General features: G+C 41.0%; 1 protein-coding gene across 6 annotated transcripts in view; it reads right to left on the bottom strand.

The window, feature by feature from the left end:
* Positions 1-14,969, bottom strand: part of RNF2 (ring finger protein 2) — a 70,567-nt gene that overhangs the window by 33,104 nt on the left and 22,494 nt on the right. For 4 of the 6 annotated variants that reach the window (XM_088453913.1, XM_088453917.1, XM_088453912.1 and 1 more), the window contains exons 2-3: positions 9,475-9,566; positions 9,233-9,393 (exon numbers count right to left, since the gene is read on the bottom strand). In XM_088453913.1, the coding sequence (XP_088310039.1) occupies positions 9,233-9,393; positions 9,475-9,566 (253 nt within the window). Of the gene's footprint in view, positions 1-9,232; positions 9,394-9,474; positions 9,567-10,822; positions 13,864-14,969 lie in introns of those variants that run through there. The other 2 variants (XM_088453915.1, XM_088453914.1) reach the window with 2 other exon arrangements.

The raw sequence follows: 14,969 nt of genomic DNA on the forward strand, positions 1-14,969 counted from the left end.
ACACTTTTTAATTTTTTTTGCCCACTACTTGGGGCCTGGAGCACCCCTTACCAAGGCAGCAGCGATTGACGACACAGGCAGCAAGCTACCAGCCCAGATGGACACAGCAGACAGCACCAGCCCAGATGGACACAGCGGACAGCACCAGCCCAGATGGACACAGCGGACAGCACCAGCCCAGATGGACACAGCGGACAGCACCAGCCCAGATGGACACAGCAGACTGCACCAGCCCAGATGGACATAGCAGACTGCACCAGCCCAGATGGACACAGCAGACTGCACCAGCCCTACACTACCCACCCTCCCTGTTCACTCTCCACAGCTGGCGTGAAATGGCACCAACGCAGGCTCCTTATAAAGGAGAGACGAAAGCTAGCGAGCCGCAAGATTTCGTCTGAGGGTTTTGCCTCGGTTTGAGATCCGGGGCCGGCGGGGGAACCGAACGCACCTTCAATTCTCGCCCCGAATCACTAAGTCCAGGTGGGTTCGGATCTCTGAGATCCGAACCTGCTCATCTCTAGTACTAATACTGAGAACATAGGCAAACGCAGGGGGGGTTTCCGTCTGACTGGAAACCCCCCTCCCCAGCCCACACCATGACCACAATAGAAATAGTAATATAATAGATTGTTACTAGTGCTGCATGTTCTTCTCAGTATCACAAATGAAATAATTAGCACCACCTGTGGATCTTTTAACATGTATCAGCCAGTAATAAATAACCTGTGCACCAACTAGAAGATCTGGAAAACATGCACTGTTAGAGACGCACTGCTATAGAGCCCAAAATGTACATATACAGTATGTCCAGGGCAGTGCTAGGTTCTTCTGCTGCTCCTCCAGGCTCCTGGATTTGCTCCAATAGTCTGGAATGGTGCCCACATCTAAAATATATACATTCAGCTCAGGCAGGATGGCCTACTGGCGCATCTAATGGCTTACTGTGATCACTGGTCCTGTATATGCTGGAATTATTACACACAATGGCCCTCATTCAGAGCCGTACGCTCTGAGCAGAGCGCACGCTCTGAATGAGGGCCGCCCTCCATAAAAATGGAGAGTCCTCCTGGACGCTCGTATAGCTGTGGGTCGCCACCCACAGCCTATACGAGCGTGCAGTTTGATGGCCGCGATGGTCGTGACCATCGCGACCATCGAAACTGCGAGCCGGAGCCTGCGGTTGAGGTTTTCAACCGCAAGCTCCGGAGTGATTTTGGCTCTATCACAGCCAAAATCACTCCCACTGACATCACTAGTGATGTCAGTGGGCCGGCTTCTGATGTGAGGCGTTCCCGTGGGAACGCCCCCGTCAGGGAGGCACGCCCCCGGCACGCCCACCAAAGGGGGCGTGCTGTCAATCAACATCGACAGCACGCCCCCTTTGATCAGACACAACGAGCGAAGGACTTTCCTTCGCTCGTCGCGTCTGGCGCATGTGCACGACGGTGCTCCCTCCGTCGTGCGCATGCTCAGTGCAGAACATCGACCCACTTGCGAGCGGACAGCAGCTCGCGAGTGGGTCTGAATCAGGGCCAATATACATTGTATGACGCTTATTAAAGCTGGTTAAGTACTAATTCTGCCCTCTTCATTGACAGTCCACACTTGCTCTAAAATTAAGCATTTGGAAACCCCCCTCTGGAAATCCTGCGTTTACCACTGGAGAAGAACTAAAAATATAATTTAAAAAGATGGGAAAAGAGAGCACTGAGGAATCTCACTAAAGACAGCTCTATTGTAATCAATGAGGGTGGAGGCCTTTTCATCTTGGATAGCGAGAACTATATAAAACAATCCCTGAGACAATTACAAGACAAAAAGTTCTATAAATAACTTCCTTCAAATCCAACTAGGTCTTTTGAAGAGGAGCTACTTAAAATATTGGATATAGCACTAGATAAAAGGATAATTTCTAGGGAAGAAAGGAGATTTCTTTTCAAACCTTTCCCCACAATTCCCATTTTTTTTTATCACTTACCCAAACTTCACAAAAGTCTCCCTACACCTCTGGGTCATCCTATAATTTCAGGTGTTAATTCACTTTCTTCTAATTTGTCATTTCATGTAGATCACTTTTTATAGAGAAGGGCGATCACTTTGAATTCACATATTAAAGACGACTCTATGGAGGCGATTCTATTGATTGTGATGATGAATAGCCCCAGGAAGGAGGTCCCGGAGCTATTCAATACACCGACTTACGTGCTTCTAATCAGACTTAACAGTGCGTTGTTAAGTCTGACTAGAAGCACTTAAATCAGAGAATGCCGGTTAGAAAGACTAAAGCAGGGTGTTTAGTCGCGAGAACCGGTATTCTCCTTCTTATGTGACAGCCTGGATGCTGTCAGCGCCACGATAACCTGTAAAACAGCATCACGGCCAGCACTTTAGTCAGATTTCTGCTCTCACCTCAGGAGGGTGAGAGCTGAAATCCTCGGCTTAACATCGTGGTCAACTGATAAGCTCGGGGACCTCATTCCCGGGGCTATTTAACATCATGATCAATTGAATCGCCCCCTATATGTTTTATTCTTCAACCTAATTATTTCTTATTCCAAGATATTTACCATCTTCAAATTATGGGCATAGACATGGCCACCAGGTTTACCCCCCATAGTGTCCTTTCTAGGTCCGGCACGGGGCAGGACACCGGACCTGGAAATGGGGCACTTCTGCATGTGCCGAAGGCGCACTCACCCAAAAAGGGGACGTGGCCATGAGAAAAGTGGGCGTGTCTTTAAGATGCACCAACTTTTCATCACTCTTGGGGGCATGCCTGCCACTTACAGACATGCTTGGCTGCCCCCAAGCGCTCCTGTAGCAGTGAATAGATGACAGGCACGTGTGCCCGGCCCCCATTCCCCGGCAGTGACCATTGCACTGCTATTTTCCCCACCTGCAGGACACTGCGGCCCACAAGTGGGGATGGCACCATGGCACCCTTAGGCTATTTTAGCGGGACGCCGCCAAGAAGAGCAGGGCGTATTCTGCCCTTTTGAAATCAGGCAGGGTGCGGCGCCCCGCTAAAACAGCTTAGCGGGAACGCTACCCCAGTTACACAAACTTTTATACGTGGGAGTTAGAGTCTATCCATATGGCGGGGGGCCCCTTTGCAGTAAACCTGGTACTCTATGGCCGATATATAGACGACTTCTATCGTCTTGGACGGATCCTTAGGTGTTCAGATATTCAACAAAAATGGAATGCTAACTAATACAATCTTACTTTCAGTCACACTTTTAACACATCTAGTATAGATTTCTTGTATGTTATTTTTAATTATTATTGATAATAAAATAGTCATCTAATTTCTGCAGACCTACAAATACAAATAACTATTTACACTTTCATAGTGGACATTACAAACCTCCCCAAAGGACAACTACATAGACTAAGGGGGGGAATTCAATTCAGAGCGCATACATTCGCCCGGCCAAATCTGCACAGCAGAAGGATCTCACACAAAAGTGTTCGCAATGGTAGTGAGCGCTTTTGAGCGAATCGGGCTTTCGGCCGACCGGACAGGCGAAGGGTGCGAGATGGGCTGTCGTTGCCGGTGATTAACCGTCGTTGAAACTGCAATTTGTACCCTTTGCCTGTAATTGGATTCCCCCCTAAAGGAGAAACGGTTATACCCAAGAGTCCTTTGAATTTCAAGCAGAGAACATTATAGATTATTCTAGAGACAGACAATATCCACAAACCCTTTTATAAAATGCAATATGAGAGACAAGAAATTTGGATCATTTAGAATTAATTTCAATGAGACCCAAATACTGTAGAATATTAAACAAACATTTCCAATAGTAGATTGTTATATTTAGACACAAAAATAAGTCAGACACCCGAAAGATAAAAAAAATACATAAAAATTATCCAATTCTTAAATGTGATCCATATCTCAGTAATTGTACACCGGCAAAACCAACAATAATCTATGAAAAGAACAAAAACCTTAACATCTTGGCACCAAGTTACCTTAAAACCTTTCTTATAGATACAAACTTTAATAACATCTGCTTTCCATCATGTCTAAATGTTTTTTTTAAATGCAAAAAAAAATAATGCATCACTTGTTATGCACAAAATGGCACAAAAAAAACCTTTTCTTTTCCCAATTCTGACATTAAAATTGACAAACAAATTATGAATTGCGATACAAGATTTGTGGTCTATATTATTTTCTGCAATTGCCCTTGTTTCTGTGTGGGCAGAACCACACACCCCCTTAAAAAAAAAAAAAAAAGAGATTCCTCGAACACAGACAAAAAATTATAAATAAGATGATCATAGCATCCCCAGACATATTCAAGAACATCACAGGATCAGTCCTGAACACTTTAAATTGGTACTACTACTATGTTTGATTCTTACCAATCAAGGGGGAGACAGATACCAATGTCAATGTCAACAAGAACTTTATTAGATGTTTAGACTAAACACCATTTTTCCAAGGGGTCCTAATGAAGCAAAGGAGTTAAACTCCATCATATAAATAGGGTAAGGAGGCACACTGTGGATTTTAGAGAAAGTTCAGTTCCATCAGCCACAGTCTGCTCCCCACCCCTATACTATACTTACTTCCCATTATTTAATGTACAGTGCCTTGCAAAAATATTCACCCCCCTTGGCTCTTTACCTTTTTAGTTACATTACAACCTGTTATTTGTTTTTTAATCTGAATTTTATGGGTTGGATCTGCACAAAATAGTCTAATTTGGTGAAGTGAAATGAGAAAACTATATATAAAAAAGAATCTTTGTAAATAAAATTCGGAAAATTGGCATGTGCACATGTAATCATCCCCTTTGCTATGAAGCCCCTCAAAAGTTCTGGTGCAACCAGTTACCTTCAGAAGTTACATAAAGAGTGAAATGAAGTCCACTTGTGTGAAATCACATCTTTTCTGAAAGGCCCCAGTGGCTGCAACACCACTAAGCAAGAGGCATCACACCATGAAGACCAAGGAGCTCTCCAAACAAGTCAGGGACAAAGTTGTTGAGAAGTACAATTCTGGGTTGGGTTATAAAAAAATATCCAAATCTTTGATGATCCCCCGGAACACCATCAAATCCATCATCATCAAATAGAAAGAACATGGTACCACAACAAACCTGCCAAGAGAGGTCTGCCCACCAAAACTCACAGACCGGGAAAGGAGTGCATTAATCAGAGAGGCAGCATAGAGACCAAAGGTAACCCTGAAGGAGCTGTAGAGTTCCACAGCAGAGACTGGTGTTTCTGTGCATGTGACCACAATAAGCCGTACACTCCATAGAGCTGGGCTTTATGGAAGAGTGGCCAGAAAAAAGCCATTACCTTAGTAATAAAAAATAAGACGACACGATTTGAGTTTGCCAAAAGGCATGTGGGCGACTCCCCAAAAGTATGGAGGAAGGTGCTCTGGTCAGATGAGATTAAAATTGAACTTTTTGGCCACCAAGGAAAACGCTATGTCTGGCGAAAACCAAAACACATCCCATCACCCCAAGAACACCATCCCCACAGTGAAACATGGTGGCTGCAGCATCATGCTGTAGGGTTGTTTTTCAGCAGCAGGGACTGTGAAACTGTTTCGAGTCGAGGGAAAGGTGGATGGTGCTAAATACGGGGATATTCCTGAGCAAAACCTGTTTCACTCTGCCTGTGATTTGAGTGGGACGGAGGTTCACCTTCCAGCAGGACAATGACCCGAAGCATACTGCTAAAGCTACACTCGAGTGGTTTAAGGGGAAAGAATTTAAATGTGTTGGAATGGCCTAGTCAAAGCCCAGATCTCAATTCAATTGAGAATCTGTGGTCAGACTTGCAGATTGCTGTTCACAAGCGGAAACCATCCAACATGAAGGAGCTGGAGCAGTTTTGCCTTGAGGAATGGGTAAAAATCCCAGGGGCAAGATGTGGCAAGCTCGTAGAGACTTATCCAAAGCGACTTGCATCTGTAATTGCCGCAAAAGGTGACTTTAGGGGGGTGAATAGTTATGCACGCTGAAGTTTTGTTATGTTGTCCTAAATGTTGTTGGATTCACAATATAAAAAAAAAGCACAACTTCAAAGTTGAAGGCATGTTCTGTGAATGAAATGATGCACAACTTCAAACAATCCATTATAATTCCAGGTTTTGAGGCAACAAAACATGAAAAAATGTAAAGGGGGGTGAATACTTTTGCAAGGCGCTGTAGGGGGGATAGTCACCTTGATACTCTTTTTATATCTAGTATAACTAATAATTGGTTAATATCACTTTGTATCCATAATTTAGATATAAATCGAAGGAACTTTTCTGACCTTTGTATGGATGCTTAAATAATGCTGAACATTATCTGTTCTAATTATTGGGGATGATATGATAATTATAAATGGAACTTTCTTATATACTTTTTTCTCCATACACCTTATCATTTTTTTTGTGTGTGTATGTGTTTTGTCTCTAACTATAAATCACTGTGTGGGAAATAATGATTACAACGAGTGGTTTTTACCCTTACTTCTAAGCTGTGTTTAATTAAGTTACTTACAGAGAGTATTTATTCTCACATGGATACATGGGACATTATGCCTCTGTGGTTAACAGAGAAACGCGTTAGACAGACCGTGCTATACGGACTCTCAATTGGACTGTGGTATTGCGGTCATCTTGGTTCTAAATGATGGCTGTGAATACAGTTTTCTTCGGACATTGCAATCACTGGTCACACTGAAGTCCCATTCATCTATACAAGGCGGATACAAATAAAGGAGTTCCCCTCAGAGGGACTACACATAGCTGACACGGACTGTTTCAGTGGACACGGTAACCTACCTTTCGTATCTTGTTTTCCAGTCAAGAACTTATTTATTTTTAACAGTGACTTTATACATCCACAATCAAAATGCAAGTCCGATTCTATCTATATTTTTTTTCCATGTGCAACAATACATTTTAAGATGGTTTATGATGTATGCAATGTTAAATATAAAAATGTAATCACAAATTATATAACTTTTTTATCCAAATTTTTCCCATATAGTGTTATTACCCACTACACAACTTGTGTTGTTTTTTGCACTATATTCTTGGTCTTTTTACTTGCTTCAGATGACTTCCTGCATTTTTAACAGCAGGAGTTTTTTGATCGGGGTATTTATTGTATTAATTAATGTTATCCTTAAATTTATGTGACAAAAATTGTAATGACCCTATTTAGTAACTTGTATTTCTGAGAAACACAAAGTGACAGCACTGTCTCCCCCATTTTCATTATGATCAAATTCAGATGGCAGCATTGATCTCCAATTCCATTGGATTAGATGGAAACTTTAATACCAAAAGAAATGGGTTGAAAATTAAGTATACAGTATGTATTGTAAATCAAAGTCTAGAGATCCTAAAAATTCCCTGCACTATACTTGTACTGAAAAGTTTTTATGTTCCAGTCAAAATAGTAATGTTTGCAGATATTAGCCCCAGGCTGGGTAATTAACCTGTTTACTTTTTGTTCAGTAAACCTCAGTGTTGGCTAATATTACTTGAATAATGAATATAATTATATAACATAAGTAACAAAATTAATTTATCTGCTTCTCATACAATGAATACAGTAATGTAAAATATTTTTACAAGCAATAATATACACAAAATATCCCAAAGTATCAAATTGTATTTTTGACTCGGGCAATAGTAAGGAGTTCTGGGACAAAACATGCAGTTATCTACATTATATTACATGTGCAAAAGAAAACTGAAACACTAAAAAAGATTTCATTATTTTGGGACTGTGGAAAAATGTATTGCAATATTTTCCCACCTGACAACTAACCAAGTTACCTGTTATGGGCCTATTTCATGCTTTACTTTTAGAAGTGCATGACCCTTAGGGACGGTCACCATCTGTATCTCCTCAACACGTTGGTAGTTCTTAAAGCCGATTCCAACTGATGTTGGAAATAATTTATGCTATTGTTTTTCTCTACTTTACATGCCATTCAACATAATTTTGAAGTACAGTAAACAAGTAAAAGAAGCTTTGTGAGGGTGGGATGATTTTTATACTGTCTGGACTATAAAATGTGTTGCTTATTATCAGTTCCATGCCAGGTCTACCCTATTTTATATCCTAAAGTGAGAATACAAGTGGTCTCCCATATCCAAAATGCTTGGGACCAGGAGTATTTTGGATATCGGAATATTCCGTATTTTGGAATAATTGCATACCTTAATGAGATATCTTGGGAATTGGACCCAAATCTAAGCACGGAATGCATTTATGTGTTATATACACCTTATACACACAGTCTGCAGGTAATTTTATATAATATTTTCAATAATTTTGTGGCTCAAACTAAATTTGTGCACAAACATAAAATTCATTTGTTTCATATACACTGTATTTTTTATAATTTTGTGCCTTAAATAAAGTTTATGTACTTTGAACCATCAAAAAGCAAAGGTTTCACTATCTCAGTCAGGCTAAAAATATTCTGTATTTTGGAATATTTGGATATGGGAGACTCATCTTGTATTGTTGTGTCAACTACACATTAACATTCAATAAAGTCTTCTTGCATTAAAAACACTTAGCCTAAATAAGTGCCGTGACCCAACCATGTTCCAAAACCAGACCATACCATGTATTTTTGTGTGCCATCTGTTTTCAGTCCGTTTTATGTAAAACAGACAATACATTTATGTAGTCACCAAGTGAACTCCTGCATTGTTGCACTAAGTGCATATAAAAAGTGATCAAAGACCACATGCATAAAACCGATATGGGGCCAAATTTCCCACATGCCCGCTTGTTCATTGTTTGTACGGAACATTCCTGATTTTTTTTTTTTTATGAAAAGATACGACCATTGAAATGTGCCTAATAAAATAATGTATTACCCGTGTAAAATAAAAAGTCTTTACAAGTAACCACAATTCTGTGACCTTTATTAAAGGCAATGTGATTTAATAATTCACATTGGTGATATGCATGCATAATGCACATAAATTATGTAAAAAAAAAAAAAAAAAAACATCACAGGTATCATATTCTCCGAGGATCAAAAAAAAAAAAAAAAAATATCGACATTTAAAACTTTTTACAGATACAGAGGAAATCTTATCTTGTTTGAAAGTAGTTAATATAATATATAGTAGCATGAAGAATCAGGATTATTAAAAGAAGGTACCAGATTATCAAGTGAACGGGCTTGAGACTAATAAAGGTGAGAAACACAATAAAGAATCAAATTCATTACTTACCCACTTCGGAGAGCAGTTATTATACAGTCAGCACAAAACCTGTGCAAACATTCTTTAGTTGTCATTGTGTTCTTCAGCATGTCAAGGCATATTGGACACATTAGTTCACTGTGCAGGCTTCTGGGTGATACTACAATTTCTAGACCATCTGTAATTGCTTCCTGTTTAAAGATATATGAAAGCTTTAATATAAAAATTTAAAGAATAAAATTTAATACATAAATCCAAATACACTGGATTACCTGTGGTGTCCTTTGCAATTCATATAAACTTAGCTCCCATGTTTTACTCAGTGGTTGAGCGCCATTGATTTGTACTGCCTGAGACATAGTGACTGGGGAATTAAACAAAAACAAGGTGTTTCAATGGTAACCAATTTATGAAAAGCATTTATATGATTAGAAATACAGCAATTCATAAGGTTAACGGATGGCTTTAGAATTACCACACATGAAAAGCTTTGAAAATTTGAATTATAGATGATAGTAAAAAGAACACAGCATGTAACACTATCTTTACTTTAAATAAATATATATTTTAAGCAGTGCAATATCTCCTTACCTAGGTAATTGCACATAGATAAATATATACTTATGTATATAAAAGTGTCCACTCTGTTGGAGTCATTGCCCCTAGCATTTTGTGAAATACCCTAAGGATTTAAAATACACACACAATCCCATAAATCCAGTAACACTGCCAGCAAACGGCAATATGTAGCATCAAACTGCTGTTTTCAGGTCTCATGCACAGGTCCACTTTATACAGTAAATGCCCCCTCTAAAAAGCAGATTCCACGTGTGGTGGTCACACTATCAGGTAAGAGGGATATTCAGGGATGTAGTCATGTTGTCAACACCAAAATATCATATTACATAATATCGGCATTGTTAAAATGCGGACAATATAAATTTTAGGATTATCATTACGGATGGGCTTAAAACTGGGTGTAGGCATTTTTGGAAATGTTGACATTATGTCAATATCGACATTTTGCAATTCAACATTATGGTTGTTGACATTCTGAATATGTTGATATTTTAGTCTGTTGACATTATGTTGTCTATAGAACGACTGACGACATTGTGATTGCCGACAAAACATATCAAACCCAATATTCCCAGTGAAGAATGAAACTGAAGGTTTGTGTTAGAGTGGAATAAATGTAGCAAAACAAAAGCGATGTATATGTTATTAATATTATATACAGTGTTACCCAATGCTTGCAGCTTCCATCAGACATGTCTTCTTTTTATTGGTATCAAAACTAAATATATATCTTTCACAACACGGATTTGGTTAATTGTTGATATCAACCTTCATTTAACTTAATGGTTTATCCAAGGGAACATTATTTTGTTTCTATATATTACATAACCCATTAGCAAAGCAGACAAAGCTTTGTATAAATAACAATGGCCATATTGCACACAATAGGGCTTCTACAGGAAAATCCCTTTGTTAATAAATCACATAGAACGTTTTCAATGGACGTTTATGCAGCACAGAGACATGGACGCCAATGTTCCCTGTGCATCTGCTTTGTTCAGGACGAGGGTACATGATAAACATAACTGAGCGCATACTCACCCTCTGCTCCGTTACTACTCGGTGGAGTGTGACTCGCAGCCCGCTATGCCCAGTACGGCGCTTTGTCTGTGTTCTGTGAGTCTGTGATGCCGGCGGCTGCTCCGTCCTTGTAGCAATCGGGCTGCTGCACAATATGGCGCGGGCCCAGCAGCAGCATCCGCAATGGAGCTCGGAAGGATACTGCATGCACAAGGCGAGGAGGGGAGGGGAGACAGAGGGAGACTGGCGAGGGAAGGAGGAGAGACAGAAACGCCGAGAGTGGAAGGGAATGAAGAGATGGGGAATAAAAGACCGAAAAGAGACGGGTGGGGGGTGTTGGTAGTGGTGCTGTAAAAAAGGAAAGCGTAGAGTGGGAAAAGCCAGTATGTTGGAAAGGTGTAATTTTAACGTGAATTGGGGAATATAACATACAGGTGTGAACCAACTAAATACAAAATTACAATTTGTGCCCAATTTCCAGGGATAGTCTCAGGTTTTATGGATACTATGGAAAATACCCCCGTTTTCTTAATATTTACTATTCTAGGGACTATGGGCCTGATTCAGAGATGTACGCTAACCCAATAGTGCAAAGAGCATCGCAGTGACCACCATATAATACAGAAAGTGTCACAGTGACCGCCATATAATGCAGAGACCATTGGTGATCCACATATAACACAGATCATATGAGTACAACCCTACCACACATACCACAAACAGTATTAAAACACACACCAACACCACCCCCAGATAAAAATGTGTATTAATGTGTGTATGAGAAATGGTGCACTTAAATCTCACTTAAACTTAGTGAACACCTAGCACTGTGGAATGCTGAGCCTTATAGTTCCACACGCCCCCTCTCTCAGCAGCCCCCACCCTTCCCAGGCTCAAAAGTAAAGTTCTTTGCTCTCCCAGGTTCTTGTGTAAATGCAAATTAGCACAGCTACAAGATCCAAACCTCAGATAACACTCTTGGCTTTGAAGGTATTTTATTGTAGGAAGCCTGCTAATGTAAGGTGTGTATTCGAGCAGGGCCACCTGGAGTGAGAGCAGACGTTATATCCAGGAAGCTTGTCTACACAGGCTAGTTGTCACGTGGCCATTTGCTCTGTTGTTGCTAATGCAATCCAATTTTGAAAATATATCCTTTAGGGGAATTATAATAATATACACTTTATCCAGAGGACCCAAACTACGTAAAGTCATGAAATGGGCTTTTGGTGAATCGCCGTAACTTATGGCGATGGTCACAGGTGCAATCGCATGATGCTAATAGTAATATCGCCACATGTACTAAAGTACACTAAAGTGTGAGTTTATCTAAAATGGCGCTTATGCGGCCATTCGCAAAATGGCGTCTTGCGATCTCATTTCCAAGATGGCGTCTTGCGGCCAGTCGCAAGATGGTGTTGCTGCGGTTCAATTTTAAACTGATCTTGTCTCAGCCAATAATCCAGCTTCGACAGTCCACCCTTTGATAGCGAACAACATGCTATCACAATCTGCTATTAGAATTTAATTTAGGCTTACATTTACATATTATTTAGTGTTATTATGGGATGGCACAAGGTGGTTCTTAATCCATCAATAATGTGTCTCTTATTGGGGACATAAAACTACTATTATATGCACACTGCGGATCTTGGAAGATCATGTTAAAGGTGTGGGGAAGCACCAGTCTTATAAAGGCAGTCTTGAAGGGGAATTGAGACTTTACATTATCTGAGGTGTTTTAAAAATAACATTTCAATAATACATTTTATGCATGTCTAAATATAATACATTAAATGATGGTATTTCCTAGTTCAGGGTTGTAATGCAGTTCTATATTTACCTCGGTATTCATATTGCCATTACTGACCACCATCATAGTTTCGTTTTTGCGTTTTACTCTATTTTTACATTTTCCACACTTCAACACAATAGGAACACACCGGACGCATATGCCAATTATTATGATGACAATCAGTATAAGGATTAAGAATTTGCCTATACTGGCGATCATTTCCTGGACCCATTCCCCTAGACCTGAGAACCATCTCACTGGATTCAGCCATGAAACCCATCCTCTATCTCCTCCCATACTTCAGCCACTGAAGCGTTATGGTTCTTACGAAACTCCCATTTTAGTTGCAGAATTTCATCCATCTTCCGGTCTATCACTTCCTTAGGGTCGCTGGTATCATTAGTGACATAGGTGCAACATTTTACACCAAATTGGGTGGCTAACGTTATGCAATATCCTCCAGTAACAGCAGTTAAATAATTCAACACTAGCCTGTGTTGCACCAGTTATTTCTTGTATGCTTGCAATTCTCTCCCTGTATACCTGAATGTGTCATCGTACATCTCGGTGATATTATCTATCAATTTACCAAGTTCCTGAATATATCTAAAGTTTAATGTACCCCGAGCAATCCTGGTGGGATCCAGTGCGACTAAAACTTGAAAGCCAGTTGTCTCACTAATTAACTGAGTGGCTTTATGCACGTCACCAGGTATCATATTTCTTTTGCCTCTGTGTTCATATTGCGTGTGAAGATATGGTGATGGTGTGTTTTTATGTATACCAAGCATTTCAACATGTGTGAGGGTCATAACTTCTGGGACTACTCTTCCCAGGTAACACAATAACAGTACTAAGATTGGTCAGACACTCCCCTGATTGGCATTGCACTCCTCCTGACTCCACTCCATCAGCACTGCCATCAACTCCCATTTCCTCAATCGGTCCTCCATCACAGACACTGAGTATCCCCAAACAGATCATCACGACAAAAACTCTGGAAAAAAAGAACTAGGATGACCACAGCAGACCACTCCATTGCTGGAAGCACTGATCTACACATTTCTCTAGCTCAGATATCTCACCATCACCTTTTTAATCCTCCCGGCACAAGCTCGCAATCAACAGGTCCACGTTATCGTCCTTGTCTCCGCCTTGTATCTCCACCGGTTGGTTAACCTCCCTATAGTGAGTGGAATGGACCCACGTATCTTCCCCGGCCACCCTTTGAGAATGTGGTATCGTCAGATACGGACCTTTCCACCGATCAGTCAAACAACCTGAGCTAAAAAAAATTTGGATCATAACAAATTCTCCAGGTTTGACATCATGACAGTTTGCATTAGACATGTTAGTTAATAACACTTTCAATTTCTGTTATTCTCATTCACCTTCGTGAGACCCTGCACAGTAACCTCATTATCATATTTTCACATGAGGCTGCCTGTTTGAACAGTATCTCAAAGGGGGACAAATAAAGGAAAAGACAGTCTGGGATAATCTTAGTGTTATTACCCATCACCTTACACATGTTCTTGGAAAAGTCACCTGTAAAATAAGTCCCCCTATCATTTTTTTTTTTTAATAATTCTAGGGATTTAGGGGGTCATTCAGACCCGGTCGTTAGCGCCGATGCGCTCGGACCGGGTTGATGGCCCCCCACAGAGCATGCGCACGACGGCGCCGGTGTCATTGTGCGCATGCGTGAGACCCTCTACGACCGACAGCGCCAGTCGTAGCGGGCCTCGATCCAAAGGGGGCGAGCTGTTGATGTTGATTGACAGCTCGCCCCGTTTGGAAGGCGGGCCGGGGGGTGGCAGCCCAAACGGGGGCGTTCCCATGGAAACGCCTGCCGTTTGGGGGAGGCCCCACTGACATCACTAGTGATGTCAGTGGAGAGCTTCTGGCTCAAACAGAGCCAGAAGCTCTCTGGGGCTTACGACAAGTGAGACCCTACCTTAGGGTCTCGTCGTAAGCCCCGATGGTCGCGATGGTCTCTGACGACCGCAGAGGCGGGCGGTCAGGATGCAAGTGGCCGCCCAGTTTCTGAGCAACCACTTGCATCCTCCGACCGCCTCTGAATGAGGCCCATAGTATCTGCATACAGGTTCCTGCAATTAAATCTTGTTATTAATAGCTACTTCTCTAAATAATGCCTGGGCCACTGGGTTGGATAGTATTCCGAGTATTCGACCTTAGCCTGGCATGGCTGCCATTTATCCTTAGCAACCTTGTGTCCTGTGAGTGAGAGATAAAGCACAACAGTTTAATATCATTTAAACATGACTTAAATACAACAATAAATCGTCCACATTTTACATTATAACAGATCCATTGGCCGGTTGAAAAGATTGTAAACAGTCATATAAGGCCTGG

The sequence above is a fragment of the Taudactylus pleione genome, unplaced genomic scaffold (genome assembly GCF_031769625.1).
Source record: "Taudactylus pleione unplaced genomic scaffold, aTauple2 ptg000602l, whole genome shotgun sequence".
NCBI classification, from domain to species: Eukaryota; Metazoa; Chordata; class Amphibia; order Anura; family Myobatrachidae; genus Taudactylus; species Taudactylus pleione.